At 35.6% G+C, this 16,255-nt stretch overlaps 2 protein-coding genes across 2 annotated transcripts in view; one reads left to right on the top strand and one right to left on the bottom strand.

Moving 5' to 3' along the window:
- Positions 1 to 16,255, top strand: part of LOC128688989 (pre-mRNA-splicing factor syf2) — a 151,021-nt gene that overhangs the window by 82,484 nt on the left and 52,282 nt on the right. The window lies entirely within an intron of this gene.
- The window catches only part of LOC128689083 (probable serine incorporator), a 40,879-nt gene continuing 25,122 nt past the window's right edge, over positions 499 to 16,255 (bottom strand). Inside the window, exon 7 of the mRNA XM_053777166.2 lies at positions 499 to 14,424. Coding sequence (XP_053633141.1) covers positions 13,646 to 14,424 — 779 coding nt within the window. The 3' untranslated portion in view covers positions 499 to 13,645. The remainder of the gene's footprint in view (positions 14,425 to 16,255) is intronic.

Raw genomic sequence — 16,255 nt, 5'->3', positions numbered from 1 at the left:
AGACACCCAAAGCTACTCCGGGATATCGGAGAGGGATCGGGACATCCCCAGGCAATCCAGATTCCAGGGCAAACTACACCACCGCCAAGAACCTCAACGGAATGGGATGGACCCCAGTGTCCTTTCCCCTACCTAGGAACTAGCGCGCCTGTGGGAGAAATCCCAAAGGCCAAAAAGAGGAAGGGCAAAAGGGAGGGGTGAGGAGGAGGAGGAGGAATGGAAAAAGGGGAGGATGGGGAGGATGGGATAGGGGAGGGGAGAATGGGGGGTAATTAGGTTCGGTCTGAGGAAGAAGACCGACAGGGCTAATTCCTCAGACCAAGAGCCTCTTCACCACGCCAAGGAGCCTCCCTTGAAGAGGACTATATACCATAGCTATCCTGAGGAAGCCAACGCCCACCCAGTAAGGCAATGGCACTGAAGACCGTAATCCCCCCATCAGGCATATATACAATACAATACTTTGTAAAATGGAGGAGTTATAATTCATATAGCAGATTCAGATTCATAAATTTATTAATGCAACCAAGAGATAATGGTGCATCAGTACATGAGAAGACACCAATTAAGCTGTGCGCTCACAAATGTCAGCTCTACAAAAGCCTCATTATGTCTTAACTAAGAATTTTTTATAAAATATTTGCCAGTAGAAAAAAATAAACATGTAAATGGCTCTGTTATTTTCAATACAAATCACGGTTCAGGCAAAATACTCTATTACTTAAAAAAGTCAAATGACCTGAAATATATCTATAAATATAAAACTATAAAATTATAAAATCCATATATAAATATCCTTGCATACAATTCATATAAAAAAAAAGATTATCTTAAAAGGTCACACTACCTACAATCTTTTGGCCAATAAATAACTACAGTATATCAAACTGATAATCAAATGTCACCAAGTGTAGTAATATCTTTCCTGCTTCATTAATAAATGCAGCTTATTCAAAACATACTCGTAATAAAGAAGTCAATTCTAATGATGAAGCCCATTACAAATAACAGACTTACAAATGAATCCACAAGGCAAGGATATTATTGCAGATACCAATAAAATGCAGATTACTACTATGCACCAAACTTCATGCATTAATAAAAACACAAGCAATTTTATCTTATACATGTGTTATTTGATGATAAAGTATTTTGTGTAGAATTTAATTATTTTAAAAATCTATTGTGCACTGCAAAAGTCTTGAATATGATTATGGCAACAGTAAAAATAATGGAAATTTAGATGAAAAAATTAACCAAACCATATTTAAAGCAAGATTATCAATAATGAAGTTACAGAATTTACAAAATCCAAAATCTATATATTTGACACCATAGTATATCAAGTTACACAGAGGAGCTACTTTCAAAGAGAAAGTTAGAGCTATGTACAAAAAAAGATTATTCCTTGCAGGCTAACAAAACCTACCACTAAATGTGTAATAACTATATCCTTTCCAAAATCGGAACTGAAAGTCAGGCACATCTTCAATTAAACGGCACATATTTTTTTACATAATTTATGTGTCAATCATCCATTCCATTTATTGTTATTATATAACCATGATTTCAATAAAGATAAAAAAAAAAAAAAGACCCCACACAGATGCCTGTTTGACATTGTTGGTACAAGAGAATTCCTATATAAGACTGGTCAAGCTAGATAACTAACTCAGGTTGAAATTGAGATGTGCTCTAACTGTCATGTGGTGCAAGGATAATAAGGCCTTCACTGAACCAAGTTGGAAGTGATATTAGTTTAACATGTACACTCTTTGCTTTTAAGAAAAGAGGTGCCTGTTTTGTAGAAATAATATCAAATAAAACCTACATGCTATTGTTAGATGCTCCTAAGGTTATTTTTACTTAATTTAGAAAAAAGTATGTCAATAAACAAGAATATTTCAACTAAGAATTCCAGTGAAATAGCAATTGTATTTAATCTGAAGTACATCTTTCATTATAGTACTGTACTACAGCTAAAATTTTCTGCTTTAGATACCTACTGGAAATGAAGTCCATCGTAACACACAAAAGAACTTAAAGTCAATACCTATGTTAGCACTATTAAAATATGACAATCTGAGTTTAATCTTGTAATTAATTTGAGTAATGCAATCTTATAAATATGGCATATGATATAATGAAAGACTTTTCTAAATTTTATCATACAACATAAGAGCAAAAAAAAAAAAAATATGAAAAGAAAAATATGGATAACACTGACACAGCACACACTACTTTAGTTACAAATTATAAGTATTGTAATCAACACAGTAATGTTAGGATACACAAATTTACATAAGAAAATCATCACTTATACCCTAATTACATTTCAGGAATCTAGCAGTAATTATCCTGACAACTATAACATATAATAGTAATTTACTACGTATACCCATTCTCTCAATAAATGTGTTTCAATATTATATGACTAGTTACAGGAAACAGTAATGAGTGAATGTGGCACTTTCATGGAAGTAAATCATTTTACTTTTGAATGGGAAGTATGATTTGTAATTTTTATTTTCTGTTACTATACATCTAATGGAAGAAAATGAAACAAATTATATTTGTGCCAACTAGCTAGTGAAACCTCCTTTAAATCAATTTTGCTCTATTATACTATGCACTAACTAGTGAAATTTCCATAACATTATTCTCTCTAGGAGAAAAGTATAGTGTGTTATGTTGTGGTTTAAGAGACTGCTGCCAAGGGCAAATCCCTAAATGGACAGTACAGCACATTTACGTGTGTCTGGGATTCACTGTTTCATGTCTGTATGTTAACAACTCTCATCCTGATCTCATTTACATGTTATGCTAAATCTTAAAAAAATGTGTGAAGACATTTAGCTATGTACAAAATTCCCTTTGACTTTCAAACATACTTAATTCTATTCTATATCTCGTAGTATACTGCAGACATTTTGATACCAAAATACACTATAATTATTTGAAGACTCAGACACAAGTACTGTTCTGTAGTCATATAATAAATTTAAAACACCTTTGGGCAGACAACACAGAAGTTATTTTTGCAGAAAACAATTAATAATACAATTTGACAGGGACACTGCAGAAGCGTGCAGTTTATGAAGTGTTTCATGGGCCTACATTAAATGCAAATTACAAGTAATCCCAGTTTAATGTTCAAATATTTTTTTTATACATTTGATAGCTGATACACTTGGGAATGCTTGCTACATACTTAACATCTTTTGTTTCTAACATACAACATTTGTCACAAACGCTCACTCTACCAGATCTCATCAGGCTACCCAGTGTTGTCTGTGTGATGCTGGACTAACAAACGAGGCAAATGTGCTAGGAAGGTGGCATTAATTCAACTAGCAGTTAGTTATGAAATCTAAGAATAGAGTACCTCAGGGCTCAAAGTGCTTTTCTTTTTTTGCATTGCTTCAATGTTATAATGTACAAAAGTATTATGCTTTAACCTAAGCCAAAATGAGTTCCATTAGTTTGCATTTAAAAAAGGCTAATTAAGACTTGAGTACTTCTCTGAGAATTCACTTGGCCATAAAGCATTTTGTTAAGTACTGTGTTGTATTGTTCTATTGGTATTAATATAAAATAATAATAATAATATAGGTAGTAGATTGGCAGACAGCAACCACCCAGGGAGGTACTACCGTCCTGCCAAGTGAGTGTAAAACGAAAGCCTGTAATTGTTTTACATGATGGTAGGATTGCTGGTGTCCATTTTTCTGTCTCATAAACATGCAAGGTTTCAGGTACGTCTTCCTACTTCTACTTACACTTAGGTCACACTACACATACATGTACAAGCATATATATACACACCCCTCTGGGTTTTCTTCTATTTTCTTTCTAGTTCTTATTCTTGTTTATTTCCTCTTATCTCCATGGGGAAGTGGAATAGAATTCTTCCCCCGTAAGCCATGCGTATTGTAAGAGGCGACTAAAATGCCGGGAGCAAGGGGCTAGTAACCTCTTCTCCTGTATATATTACTAAATGTAAAAGGAGAAACTTTTGTTTTTCCTTTTGGGCCACCCTGCCTTGGTGGGATATGGCCGGTGTGTTGAAAGAAGAAAGAATAATAATAATAATATAATCAAACTAAGTGCTGAACCCAAAAGGGTTATATAGCACTGCAGGGTGGGATGTGCTGAAGGAGGAATATGTGGAGGTCAAAGACTAGTGTGGTATGAATGGTTTGACATGCTGTTGGAATGTGAGCAAGGTAACATTTATAAAGGCATTCAGGAAAACCTGTTAGCTCAACCTGAGTTCTAGAGGTGGGAAGTATGAGGGAGGTGTGGGGATGTTACAGCTCAGAGGGTCATTTAAGTGATGACCGATGTGTTAAAAAAGACAGGCCCTTATGAGCTATAAACATGTAATGAACATGATTTGATAAATAAGAGTACAAACTGCAATTCTGACAAGATATTATAAAACAGTCTTTCAGTTTTTATTTGACCATTTGATCCACGTATGGTATGTATTATCATTATTATTTTTATTATTATTATTATTATTATCAAAAAAGAAGTGCTAAACCTACAAGGGTTATATGGTATGTATGCTCATATTTTTTGGTAAATATTAAGATTAAAAATGTAGATTTTTCAATTTTATTGTATTGAGGATATTGTTTTTACTAAATGTTTTTTTTTTCTATTGTTTGCTTATGACTGCTTGGCATGTGTGTAACTGGCACATTTTTTTTCAATCCTTTAAGAAGTGTTAAAATTTAATTCATGTTTCTTTGAAACTGGTAACAAAAGCCAATACAAAAGGCTGTCAGGGAGGAAGCAAATACAGCAGTTAAGAAAAGTTGTTCCCTAATGCATCCTGTAAGTGAAATTACACTAAGCAAACAGAAGCTACATGGGATTACTGAATTTTTCAATTATATTATTACAGCTTAACATTCAATGAAAATATTTCAACTCTACATATGAGCTGGTAAATATGCAAGGCAGGTTTTTTGACTGAAAAACATCCCTTGACATATCATCTAGGCTCATAATATATTGTACAGTTGTTCAAATACTGAATATGAAATATAAGTGCAACATTTCAAATTTCATGTTCCACTTAGTGAGATTGTATAAATTAAATAAAAGGTATGGAAGAGCAGTTAGTTCTATATACTTCACGGTAAACATGAAAGAGCACTAGCTGTGTACAAGTCAATGGTTAAGGACTAATAACATACCAAGTAATACAGTGGACCCCCGCATAACGATTACCTCCGAATGTGACCAATTATGTAAGTGTATTTATGTAAGTGGGTTTGTACGTGTATGTTTGGGGGTCTGAAATGGACTAATCTACTTCACAATATTTCTTATGGGAACAAATTCGGTCAGTACTGGCACCTGAACATACTTCTGGAGTGAAAAAATATCGTTAACCGGGGGTCCACTGTATTAGTACTTTTACACTTTCACATTATTAATCTATACATGAAATTCCTACATAAATAGCAAATCAGATCAATTTGATAATCAATAAGAAGCTGAACCTAAAAGTATCTCTCTCAAGTAATCATTTAAAAAATATAAGAGCACTTTGGTAGAGTAGAGCACTGTATTTACTGCAAAAATCTTACTACATATATTAACTTGTAAACAGTGGCAAAAATCCGACTCAGACAGTAGACCAGTCAACCTTGGTTGTCTATAAATTATCACTAAGTTAGATGTAAATTATTTCTAGCAACAAAAGCAACATCAAGAGGGCTACCAAACATTAAACTCAATATTAATCCTTCAGTGAATGCAATACAAATATTTTTATTCACTGATTGTAATTCACACCATTTATGCATTTCTTGTGCCGCTTATTTTTTTTGTGTGAGTACTTACTAAGTATCCCACATATATTTCACTACTAAAATACTGTATAACAAATTTAGTTTCAGCAAAAAGTAATTTTTGAGATCAGTATTATTTAACACATGCAATGTTTAATAGTTGAAAGATCTGGCAGACCCTTAAGCTCAGAAGAGTACACTGTACCAATAGCAGTGATGGATGGAAATCTGACTTTATGGAGTAAATGCAAAACTATAAGTTATCATCACTGTCAACTTGTGTATTTTTTATTGGTAATACCAAAGAGTGGTGTTTTAAAAAAATCTTCTAATTTAAGCTTTTTACCATCTCTACATCAAAGATTCTTAACCCCTTTTTGAGTCCTCTTTGAGAATCAAATGGAAATTATGGACCACCTTCCCAGAAAAATGCACAAATATACCATGCCATTAGCATAAAATAAAATCTAAATCTAAAGAGATTCTAGTTTTTAAAGCCATACTATGTAACATATTCTTCTTTCAACAAACAGCCGTATCCCACCGAGACAGAGTGCCCCAAAAAGGAAAAGGAAAGTTTCTCTTTTTAAATTTAGTTATATATATACAGGAGAAAGGGTTATTAGCCCTTGTTCCTGGCATTTTAGTCGCCTCTTACGACACGCATGGCTTACGGGGGAAGAATTCTGTTCCACTTCCCCATGGAGAATGTAATACATGTATATTATAAAAATAAATATTTATTAGTAAAATTTAATTAAAAGTATATTGGATAATAAAAATAAACTCTTAAGAAGCCATGTGGCAGTCCTAATTGGAAGGGACAAGGAAGACAAGTATTAAGAACTGGTGTACTAATGATCTAGACAGAAGACCAATGAAAGTAAAGCAATTTTTCTCTCAGGGTTAACAAAGAAAATGGCTGAAGCAATTAATTGGAAACAGCCAGGAACATGACCCAGAGAATAAAGCACTGCATATGAAGGCTGGATCAGTAAATTCAGTCAAAGATCACCAGGCTTTATAAAGACATTCTAAAATCCCTCCATCACAGCCACCCACCCTACACAGTATGTACTCTGTGTATGTTTTTACTGTATGTACTGAGCATGCACACACAAAGTCAACACCAGGAATGTCATGATAAAACAAAAATACACTTTTACTCTGCTTATGGAATAAAAGTAGTCAGTAAACCTGACAAATTAACACTAATGATATTATCCATCTTTTCAACAACCTATTCTAATTAAAAAAATATGGTAATAATGAGTGGATATATAGAATTAACAAACATTGTCTTTGATCTGTTTTTTGACCCTACTGGTACAATACAAAATCTCTACTAACAGGGAAAAGTTGCTGTACAGTGGACCCCCAACCTACGATATTAATCCATTCCTGAGAGCCCTTCCTAAGATGAAATGATCGTAGGTTGAATTAATTTTCCCCATAAGAAATAATGGAAATCAAATTAATCCGTTCAAGACACCCAAAAGTATGAAAAAAATTTTTTTTACCACATGCAATATACATTTTCCTACACACAAAAATTAGGATACATGCATAATATATATTGTGAATGTACTACTCTACTAAATGAAGAACAAATGACACTTACCTTTATTGAAGATGTAGCGATGACTGATGAGACACTTTGTGTCCTGGGAGTGCCTTTTCCTCCTGAGTAATGTAGGTCCTGTTTGGCATTTTCTTCCAGAACAGGCCTTATCACACTATGTATGCCACTACGATTCTTAAATCTCTCAAACCAACCTTTGCTGTCCTTAAATTCACCAATATGAGCACTAGATCCTGGCATTTTTTCCTGTTCACCTGGGTGTTAGTTGACTGGTGTGGGTCGCATCCTGGGAGACAAGATTAACCCTTTCAGGGTCCCTAGGCCCTCTCCGAGACTTGTTCTCAGGGTCGCCAAATTTAAAAAAAAAGAAAAAAAAATTCTTATGAAAAGATAGAGAATCTTTTCCCAATCATAATGACACCAAAAGTATGAAATTTGATGGAAAACTTACGGAATTATGCTCTCATGAAGTTAGCAGTCTCGACGATGTTTACGCATCAACGATTTTGCCCACTTTGAGCCCTATTTTCGGCCAATTCCAGTGTACTAGTCGACAAAAATCATAACTATTTCGCTAGAACTCCGTTTTTTCTATCGAATGAGTACAAGAAACCACCCATTTACTAATGTCAACTATCCAATAAAATGGTCATAATTTAGCAATTTTGCCAATTTCACACAAATTTCAAAAGATGCCAATTTCCGAAAAGGGTCCAGAATAAGCAAGAAAGACATTCCTGGTGCTAAAATAACAAGTTCTCTGTTCATCAGTCACATCCCCAGGCTCCTCTTATATTTCTTTGGCTTTCCACTTTGAATTTTTATTCTTACAAAAAATAGAAGATTTACTGTTATGCAGACTACTGCATTAGTGTAGAAATGGTATAAATAATATCAGTGCACTTGTGAAAGAATATTAGACTCACCAGTTGACATGTATTGTACACTTGGCATGATTTGTTTACTTTTGAACTTTGGTAAAAATCGAACATTTCTGCAACTTTGAGCTCAATTTCAAGGTACTTTTCATTGTAAAACCAGTCAAAATCATCTCAATTTCTGTAATATGTCTTCCATTATATAAAATGAGACCAGGAAAACTAGAATACAACAATAAATACCATACGAAAATACAGTGCAAAGTCGCTGCTTTAATCCAAAAACACGGTCAAAGTTGTTTTTTTCTCATTACGCACGGTGTGCTGCAGGATTTTTTTTATACTGTGCACACTGACCACATAGACCCATTCTTTCATATGTAGGCCTACCAGCTTTCTCTTACTAGATTTGAGGGCATTAGAATTTAGGTGTACTAGTACGTCAAAAACCCTGAGGCGTAAGCCGTACTAGTATGGCCGAAACCCTGAAAGGCTTAAGGACCCCAATGGAAATAAGTTAGACAGTCCTCAATGACACACTGACTTTCTCGGGTTATGCTGGGCAGCTAACCTTCTGGGGTTAACTGTTTCTCGGTATTCTCAATAAGCCACATCAACAACAGTCTCTCCACATCTTCGAGTAGTACAGCTGACCACGGTGTAGCAGCAGCTGATGGTGCTACAGCAGCAGCAGCAGCTGACCATGGTGCGGCAGCAGCTGACCGTGGTGCAGCAGCAGCTGACCGTGGTGCAGCAGCAGCTGACCATGGTGCAGCAGCAGCTGACCGTGGTACGATAGTATTTCGATAGTATTTCTCATCCTTTTTACTACAGGGTTGGCACTAGAAGCTTTCTTTGGGCTCAGGTGGCTTATTTAGCAGTTAGAAGCACTAAAAACACTGGAATAATACAAAATGTTCCGAATGTATGCGTGGGAGCGACCACTCTGGCTTGTAAATATTGGCACACTAACTGAAGGCAGGCCAGCTGAGGCGTGCTCAGGCAGACAGACACGTGGGGACACGTACGAGACAAATGCTGTAGGTCGAGTTTTTCACCGTACATTGGGGTCAAAATTTTACGCTGAAATGCATCGTAGGCCGGTTTTTATGTAGGTTGGGGACATCGTACGTCAGGGGTCAACTGTACATGAAATTAAAAACATATCAGTACATCAGGATTAAAGAAAACAAAACAGCAAATCCTTGTTTTAACGGTCTAATAGGAGGGAATAGACAGCTAATACTGGCAATAGTGATGGTAGAGGAGACTGTCTTGCCATGGTTGTAAAAATAATCAAAAGTTCTGCAATCAAAGGGTTTTATTCATACTACCTGAATAAAAAAACTGTGGATTCTGGCCCATATTTCTGAAGTCCATTACAGTACACTGAAGTCCGTTAAATAGAGGATCTCCTGTATTGCATATTCAAATAAATTATAGCTGAAGCAAGCTGCCTTATGACAATACACTACAATATAACTCTTTACTGAACGTTCAGTATTAAGAGATAGCTACCAGACAAATAATAAAAATATTAAATGCATTGGCTCAGATTATGCCATAACCTGAAACATCATTAGCAATAATTGCTGCACATTTAGTTGTTTAATAAATACAGTTCACAGTACATTCCTGAATAACTATAGACATTTAACCCTTTCACTGTTAGGACACCTGAAATTAAAAGTGCTGTCTCAAGATTTAAAAAAAATTATCTTTTGAAATGTCAGAGAACTTTTTTCTGGAGATAATTACACCAAAAAAAGAAAATCTGATGTAAGACTCATGGAATTACGTAGTACAGTTGACATATTGGTGATTACATTGAGTTTTACTTTAAGCCAATTCCAATATTAGTTTGTTCACTAATATTCTGTTTGTTCTATTGATTGATCACAAGAAACCACTTATTTAACTATCAGAATTACCCTATAATGTGCACAAAATTTAAAAATCTGGCCAATTTTATACAAAATTAAAAAAATCCATTTAAAAACAGAGTCCAAAATGAACCCTCTAGTTATTCCAGGTACTAAAACAACCATTTCTCTATTCATTAATCATGTCCCCAGGCCTCTCCTATATAACACTTGCCCTCGATTCTAAATACATCACAAAAAATCTCATTTATGCTACTTCTCAGATAATACACAATAATCAAGAATGATTGGTCATACTTTAGGCAGTTTCAATAATTGAAGCAGACTTAGTAAAAACCCATAAATCAGATCAGAAAACCCTACCTATAGTAAGAAAAACTGCTAAAAATCAAATATTTTTGCCAGAATGAGCCCTAGTTCAAGCTACTTCCAGTCCCAAAACTGATCAAAACCATCTCTACTTCACTAGTATGTTTTCCAGTCTATCAATTGATACCAAGAAACAACCAATATAACCATAAAAAACGTCTTAGAAAACACCTCAAAGTCACCATTTTAAACAAAAAACAAGGTGAAAAGTTGGCCTTTCCCATCATGGACCACATGAAACAGAAGTTTATTGCATACTGTATGCACTCACCAAACAACCATTCTCTTATGTCTAAGCCAAAATTTACTGATCACAGCTTATTTGAGGGAGCTGAGCTTAAAATGTAGGTCTGTCTACATGTGTGATGGGTGTCAATGAAAGACTGTGAAAGGGGAAAGGAGGAGAGATAAGGAAGGGGGAAGGGGAGGTTTGAGGGAGGGAGGTAGAAGAAGGGAAGAGATGGGGAGAGGGCTATTCAAGCAGAATAAACAACAGGACATTATATGACATTAACATGTTCCTGGAAATTGTAACTAGAACAAAATTTTGAAATTATTTTCCCATAAACACTCATGTTATATTGAGACAGTGATGCAGTCACCAGGGGAACTAAAGCTCCCCCAGATGCAAATACTGTATTTTTTTGTTTTCAATTAATGGCAGTTTCACTGTATTATATTGACCAACGAGCACGAGAAATATATTGCTATAACATTTACCCTACAAGTGGGCTATATCAAATATATACAACAATGAGGATAATAAGCTTATATAGGGTATCCAGAGTGGATAATCAGGTAAAAATATGCTCAGTAGAGCACTGAAAGAGGCCTAATGATCCACACTAGGCTTCCTTGTTCCAAGACGATGCATCCCATGAAGATTGGCAATGTGAAAATACCAGTTTTGTTATATAGTGTTTGTACACAGCTCCAAGACCTAAGTTTAATTCTGTTATTTTCTTGAAACAGCTGCTGGGCTCTGTCCCATGCCATGATGTGGGAATAATTATGTGATTTTGTACACATGAATTGTTGAAGCTGAATATTCTGTAGGAATATGAGAGTTCTTGTAGGTATATGGGACAACCTCTACCAGTGTCTCTGATGTAAACCTGATCACATCCACCATAGGGGGATGCTGTTGACTCCTGCATCCTTGGGTCCTGTGTAGGGTGTAAAGGGCCTTGTGATGTTTCTGATGGTTCTGAATGTTTGATTTGCATAATATGGGGGGAGGTGACAGAACTGGCTGTTGCTGGACCCAAGAATGTAGGAGTCTACAGCATTCCCTGTGGAAGACATAATCAAGTTAACATCAGAGAAACTGTTGAAAGCCTTCCATATGCCTACAAGAACACACAAGCCTGTGGAATGGACAATATCAATAATGCACATGTACAACACCACAACACCTAGGGAAAACTGAAGCCATTCTCTTTGGAACGAAACATAAACTGAGAAGGGTAAATAATTTTAATGTTCAGTGTAATGGGGAGTCCATCACTTTGGTTTCATCAGTTAAATATCTGGGAATCCCCTTTGACCCATGCATGTCAGGAGAATTGATAGGGAACAGTGTAGTAAAGAAAGCGAATGCCAGGCTGAAGTTCCTGTATAGACAAGCACAGTGTCTACCTACTGAGGCTCGCAGGACCCTATGTCTAGCCCTTATACAATGCCATATGGATTACGCTTGCTCTTCTTGGTACTCTGCCTTGACAAAAAAACTGAAAGATAGACTGCAAATCACCCAGAACAAAATCGTAAGATTCATCCTGGGGCTGGGACCAAGAGAACATGTAGGCCAGGATGAATTACAGCAGTTGGATATGCTGAATGTTGAAGACAGAGTAAAACAACTGAAGCTAAATCATGTTTATAAAATTGCTCACGAACAGTGTCCAGAATATCTTGCTGTCAATTTTGTCAAGGTTGGGAACCAAAGCAATCATAGTACTAGGGGGAGAGAGCACAACTTTGTAGTACCCACAGTCAGTGGCCAGGCTTCAAACACCTTTTATTGTACAGCAATAAAGGAATGGAACAGACTACCCACAAATGTCAAGGCCAGTCATAGCTTGAACCAGTTCAAGAAGACTGCCAAAAAGTGTCTGATGAATGAAGCAACAGAAAGGGAGGGGAATGATTTTCTATTTTTTAGCTAAAATACGTGTAAATTTTACCTTATCCCTAGTAATGACCCTCGTATTGTAGATAGTCGTAATGACCCTCGGGTAGTAGATAGTCTTAATGACCCTCGTATTGTAGATAGTCTTAATGACCCTCGTGTAGTAGATAGTCTTTTTAGTATGATAATAAGATGTTATCTTCATTATAGAATAATAAGAAAATATTATAACCTTTATATTATAATAATAAGGTAAAAGGACCCCAATGGAAATAAGTCACTCTGTCTGACTTTTTTGGGTTATCCTAGGTTCTCTACACATATGCTGTTATGTATGATAATTCTATGTAACTGTATTGTGTATACCTGAATAAATTTACTTACTTACTTACTAACACTCACTCTCACAACTTAGCATGAGACAGAGCCAGGCTACTATTTCAAAGGAAATGACAAGATTAAACCTATGTGTTTGGAGTTATCTACAATAAAACTAATGTATGATAAAACAAAGTTGTGGAGTGTTTTCAGTGGCGACTCCCATAGCACACATCATCTAGGAACAAAAGAGGCCTAACAGGAATCAGTAGGCCTCTTGCAGTGCACAACTGGGCATGTTTTCATCTGATTATCCACTCCAGATGCTTCATGTAAGCCCTACTTTACATCATTCAATCTTAAAACAGGATGAATGATACTGTTATTACAAAAAGAATTTTAAAATAAAGCAACAAATCCATGTTTCTCCTTGATACATCATCTACTGTCATTAATATTATCATAAGAGGTAAATGTTACAGACCATGAAAATATATGAAAAAATATATAACACTTCATGTAGTGAAGTATCACAATTAGTGATTCTAAGTTGGCATATTACTTTCCCTATCACTTGGTACACTGTAATTACAGATTTTAACTATAAACTGGGAGAAATCACACCTGTCCAATTTTAAATACCTGTACTATAATTAATGAAAGTTTCTAACAATACGTTACACAGTTGTTTCCTGGTGGACTGTGGTAGTTGGTTTACTTGGCGAGAGTGGGACAGCTGCTTCATCATCATCCAAGCTCCTAGAACTGCTCCGAAAGCTACCAGCATAACCATTACTAATAGTTCCATGCATTGGGCCAGTTCGAGAGCTTTTGTTAGGGAGCATTGTAGGAAAAATTGTTACTGTGAGATAGATCAGGAGGCATACCCAACTTGAACTCATTTTGATCCAAACAGCTGACCATGACCGACCAAATGTCACTAGTCTGGCAGTAGATGGTGTATACCAAGCAGTAAGGCTCATCATTAAAAACAAAGTAGCAAGACCAAGCATGACATGGAACAATGGATAACTGTAGGCTAAGGAATTATTTTCATTACGAACTACTTTCTGCCCTCCTATGTCCTCGACATCATGGCGCTGAACACTCTGATCTGAGGGACAACTGGGAAATTCAATGGCCTGACAGTTATCAGGGGATGCTGTGCCAACAGCAGAATACATGACCAAAACAAAAGTAATGACAAGACTCACATAGGGAAGGACTTCATCTGCCCAGGTTTCCTCCTCACCATCTGGACCACAGTAGTATTCCTGTTCTGGTAAAATTATATTTGACCTCACATCATGCCCTGCACCTATCCAAATACCATGTGTTTCTTCTTCGTACTTCTGGTATTTCCGGGGAGCACTTCCAATGGCACTCCAGGTAAGATAAATAACATAGAGTGAAATAAGAGATGAGTGGAGGAGTCGGAGGCGGACATCTTTGTACCCTGAAAGTATAAAGGGAATAGTATCAAGTAAAGCTTCTAGTGAAGAGGAACTTTATTTAGTTATGAGAAGACTGTTCATGTATCTAGAGAAATAAAACAAAGTTTTTTTTACTTCAATGGCCATCTCTCACCAAAGCAGTAATCCAAAAATGGAAACACATTCACCATTATTTATTCAACTGCTGTCCTGTTGAAAGTGTGCTGACATCACAATTCAAATTACCCTCAGACATGAGAATAGTGGGTTAGAATTCTTACCCCATAAGCCATGTGTCTTGCAAAAGGCAACTAAAATTACTAAAAAGACAAAGACAATTTTGAAAAAAAAAATAAATAAAAAAGTAAATGAAGCAAATAATGAAAAGAAACATAAATCCTGTCATGGTTGACAGGTGTGTAGTACTGTATGTGGCAGATGGAAATGCAATATTGAAGATGGAAGCACTTAATGTGCAGATCAGCATTACATAAGTAAATCCTATAATCACTGATGACTGATCAAAAAGTATAGTTCTTTACAAATATACAAATTAGCTCATGTATGTTTCCAGCACAAAATTAAGATTTAGATATTTAAAGAAAGATTTATCGGATATTGAAATTTAAGGGAGTCAATGTGGCATATCACAACACAGATACTTGATCACTACATAAAATTTGGGAAAACAATAGCATGATATTTTCAATCATATAAACAATTTAAATTTAAATTAAGTTGGGATGAAGTATTGTGACAGGTTTGAGGTAGGAAGAAAAATGACTGCTACAACCTCAGTCTATTTCAAGGTAGAAAACCTACATGAATATACAGAATTTTAACCCTTTTACCAGGTCAACTCCCGGTTATTTCCCAACAATGTCATTCCAGCACAAAAACATGCTAGTGCTTGCCTGTGTGGGGTTGCAAAGGTTGAGTCCTAACTCCTACCCCTGCCCCTCAACTTATTGTTTACCAGATTCACTCCTTCCTAGCCTCACAGGCCCTATCATACCTGCTCTTAAAACTATGTATTAAGCCTGCCTCCACCACTTCTGTAAAAGCATTCCACTTCCAGATCACTTGGACTGAAAAACACTTCCTGATATTCATGTGGTTCATTTGTTTCTATATGCTATAGGCCTATTTCACTGACAAACACTAATAAAATAAATTCTAGGAAAAAAAAGGTCATTTCATGAACAATAAATAAAGCACCTTAAGATCAATAGAATACTAAATATCAAGAAGTTCTGATTTAGATTTGCAAATTACTGTACTGTACATTAAATCTGTTTAGCTACTGTACTATATGTCACAGACTTCACAATAAAGAAATGCACATTCAATTGTCTTTACCTAACTTTCCAAATGCATTTGATAGTACACGTAGTGCAAGACTAAAATCTGAAAATGTTACCAATGATATCTTACAAGGATCAGTACATGCCCTAAAAAGTTTTTACTTTATACAAACAATTTACCAATATTTTTGTATTGGGCATTAACAATATTCAAATGTTAATGCCCAATACAAAAATCCTATGCAAAACAGGAAATAAAATTAATATAAATCACTACAAGGCTTGGATAGGTAGAGCAAGTGGAGTTATAAATTACATAATATACAGTAATTTGAATAATGTACAGTATGGGTAATTAAAGTCTTTTAGCAAATAACAATCTTCGTAAGTACTACATTCTGAATTTTCTCCTGAGATGCACCTTTGATTATATTATACAACACAAGTCTGCCAAAAAATTCACTTAACACATTTTTGTGAATATCAATATCGTCAAGTGGATATTACCTGCAGATATTTATACAGTGGACCCCCGACTTATGATGTCCTC

Source organism: Cherax quadricarinatus, chromosome 21 (genome assembly GCF_038502225.1).
Source record: "Cherax quadricarinatus isolate ZL_2023a chromosome 21, ASM3850222v1, whole genome shotgun sequence".
Lineage (NCBI taxonomy): Eukaryota > Metazoa > Arthropoda > Malacostraca > Decapoda > Parastacidae > Cherax > Cherax quadricarinatus.
This window is presented reverse-complemented; position numbering and strand designations above follow the sequence as displayed.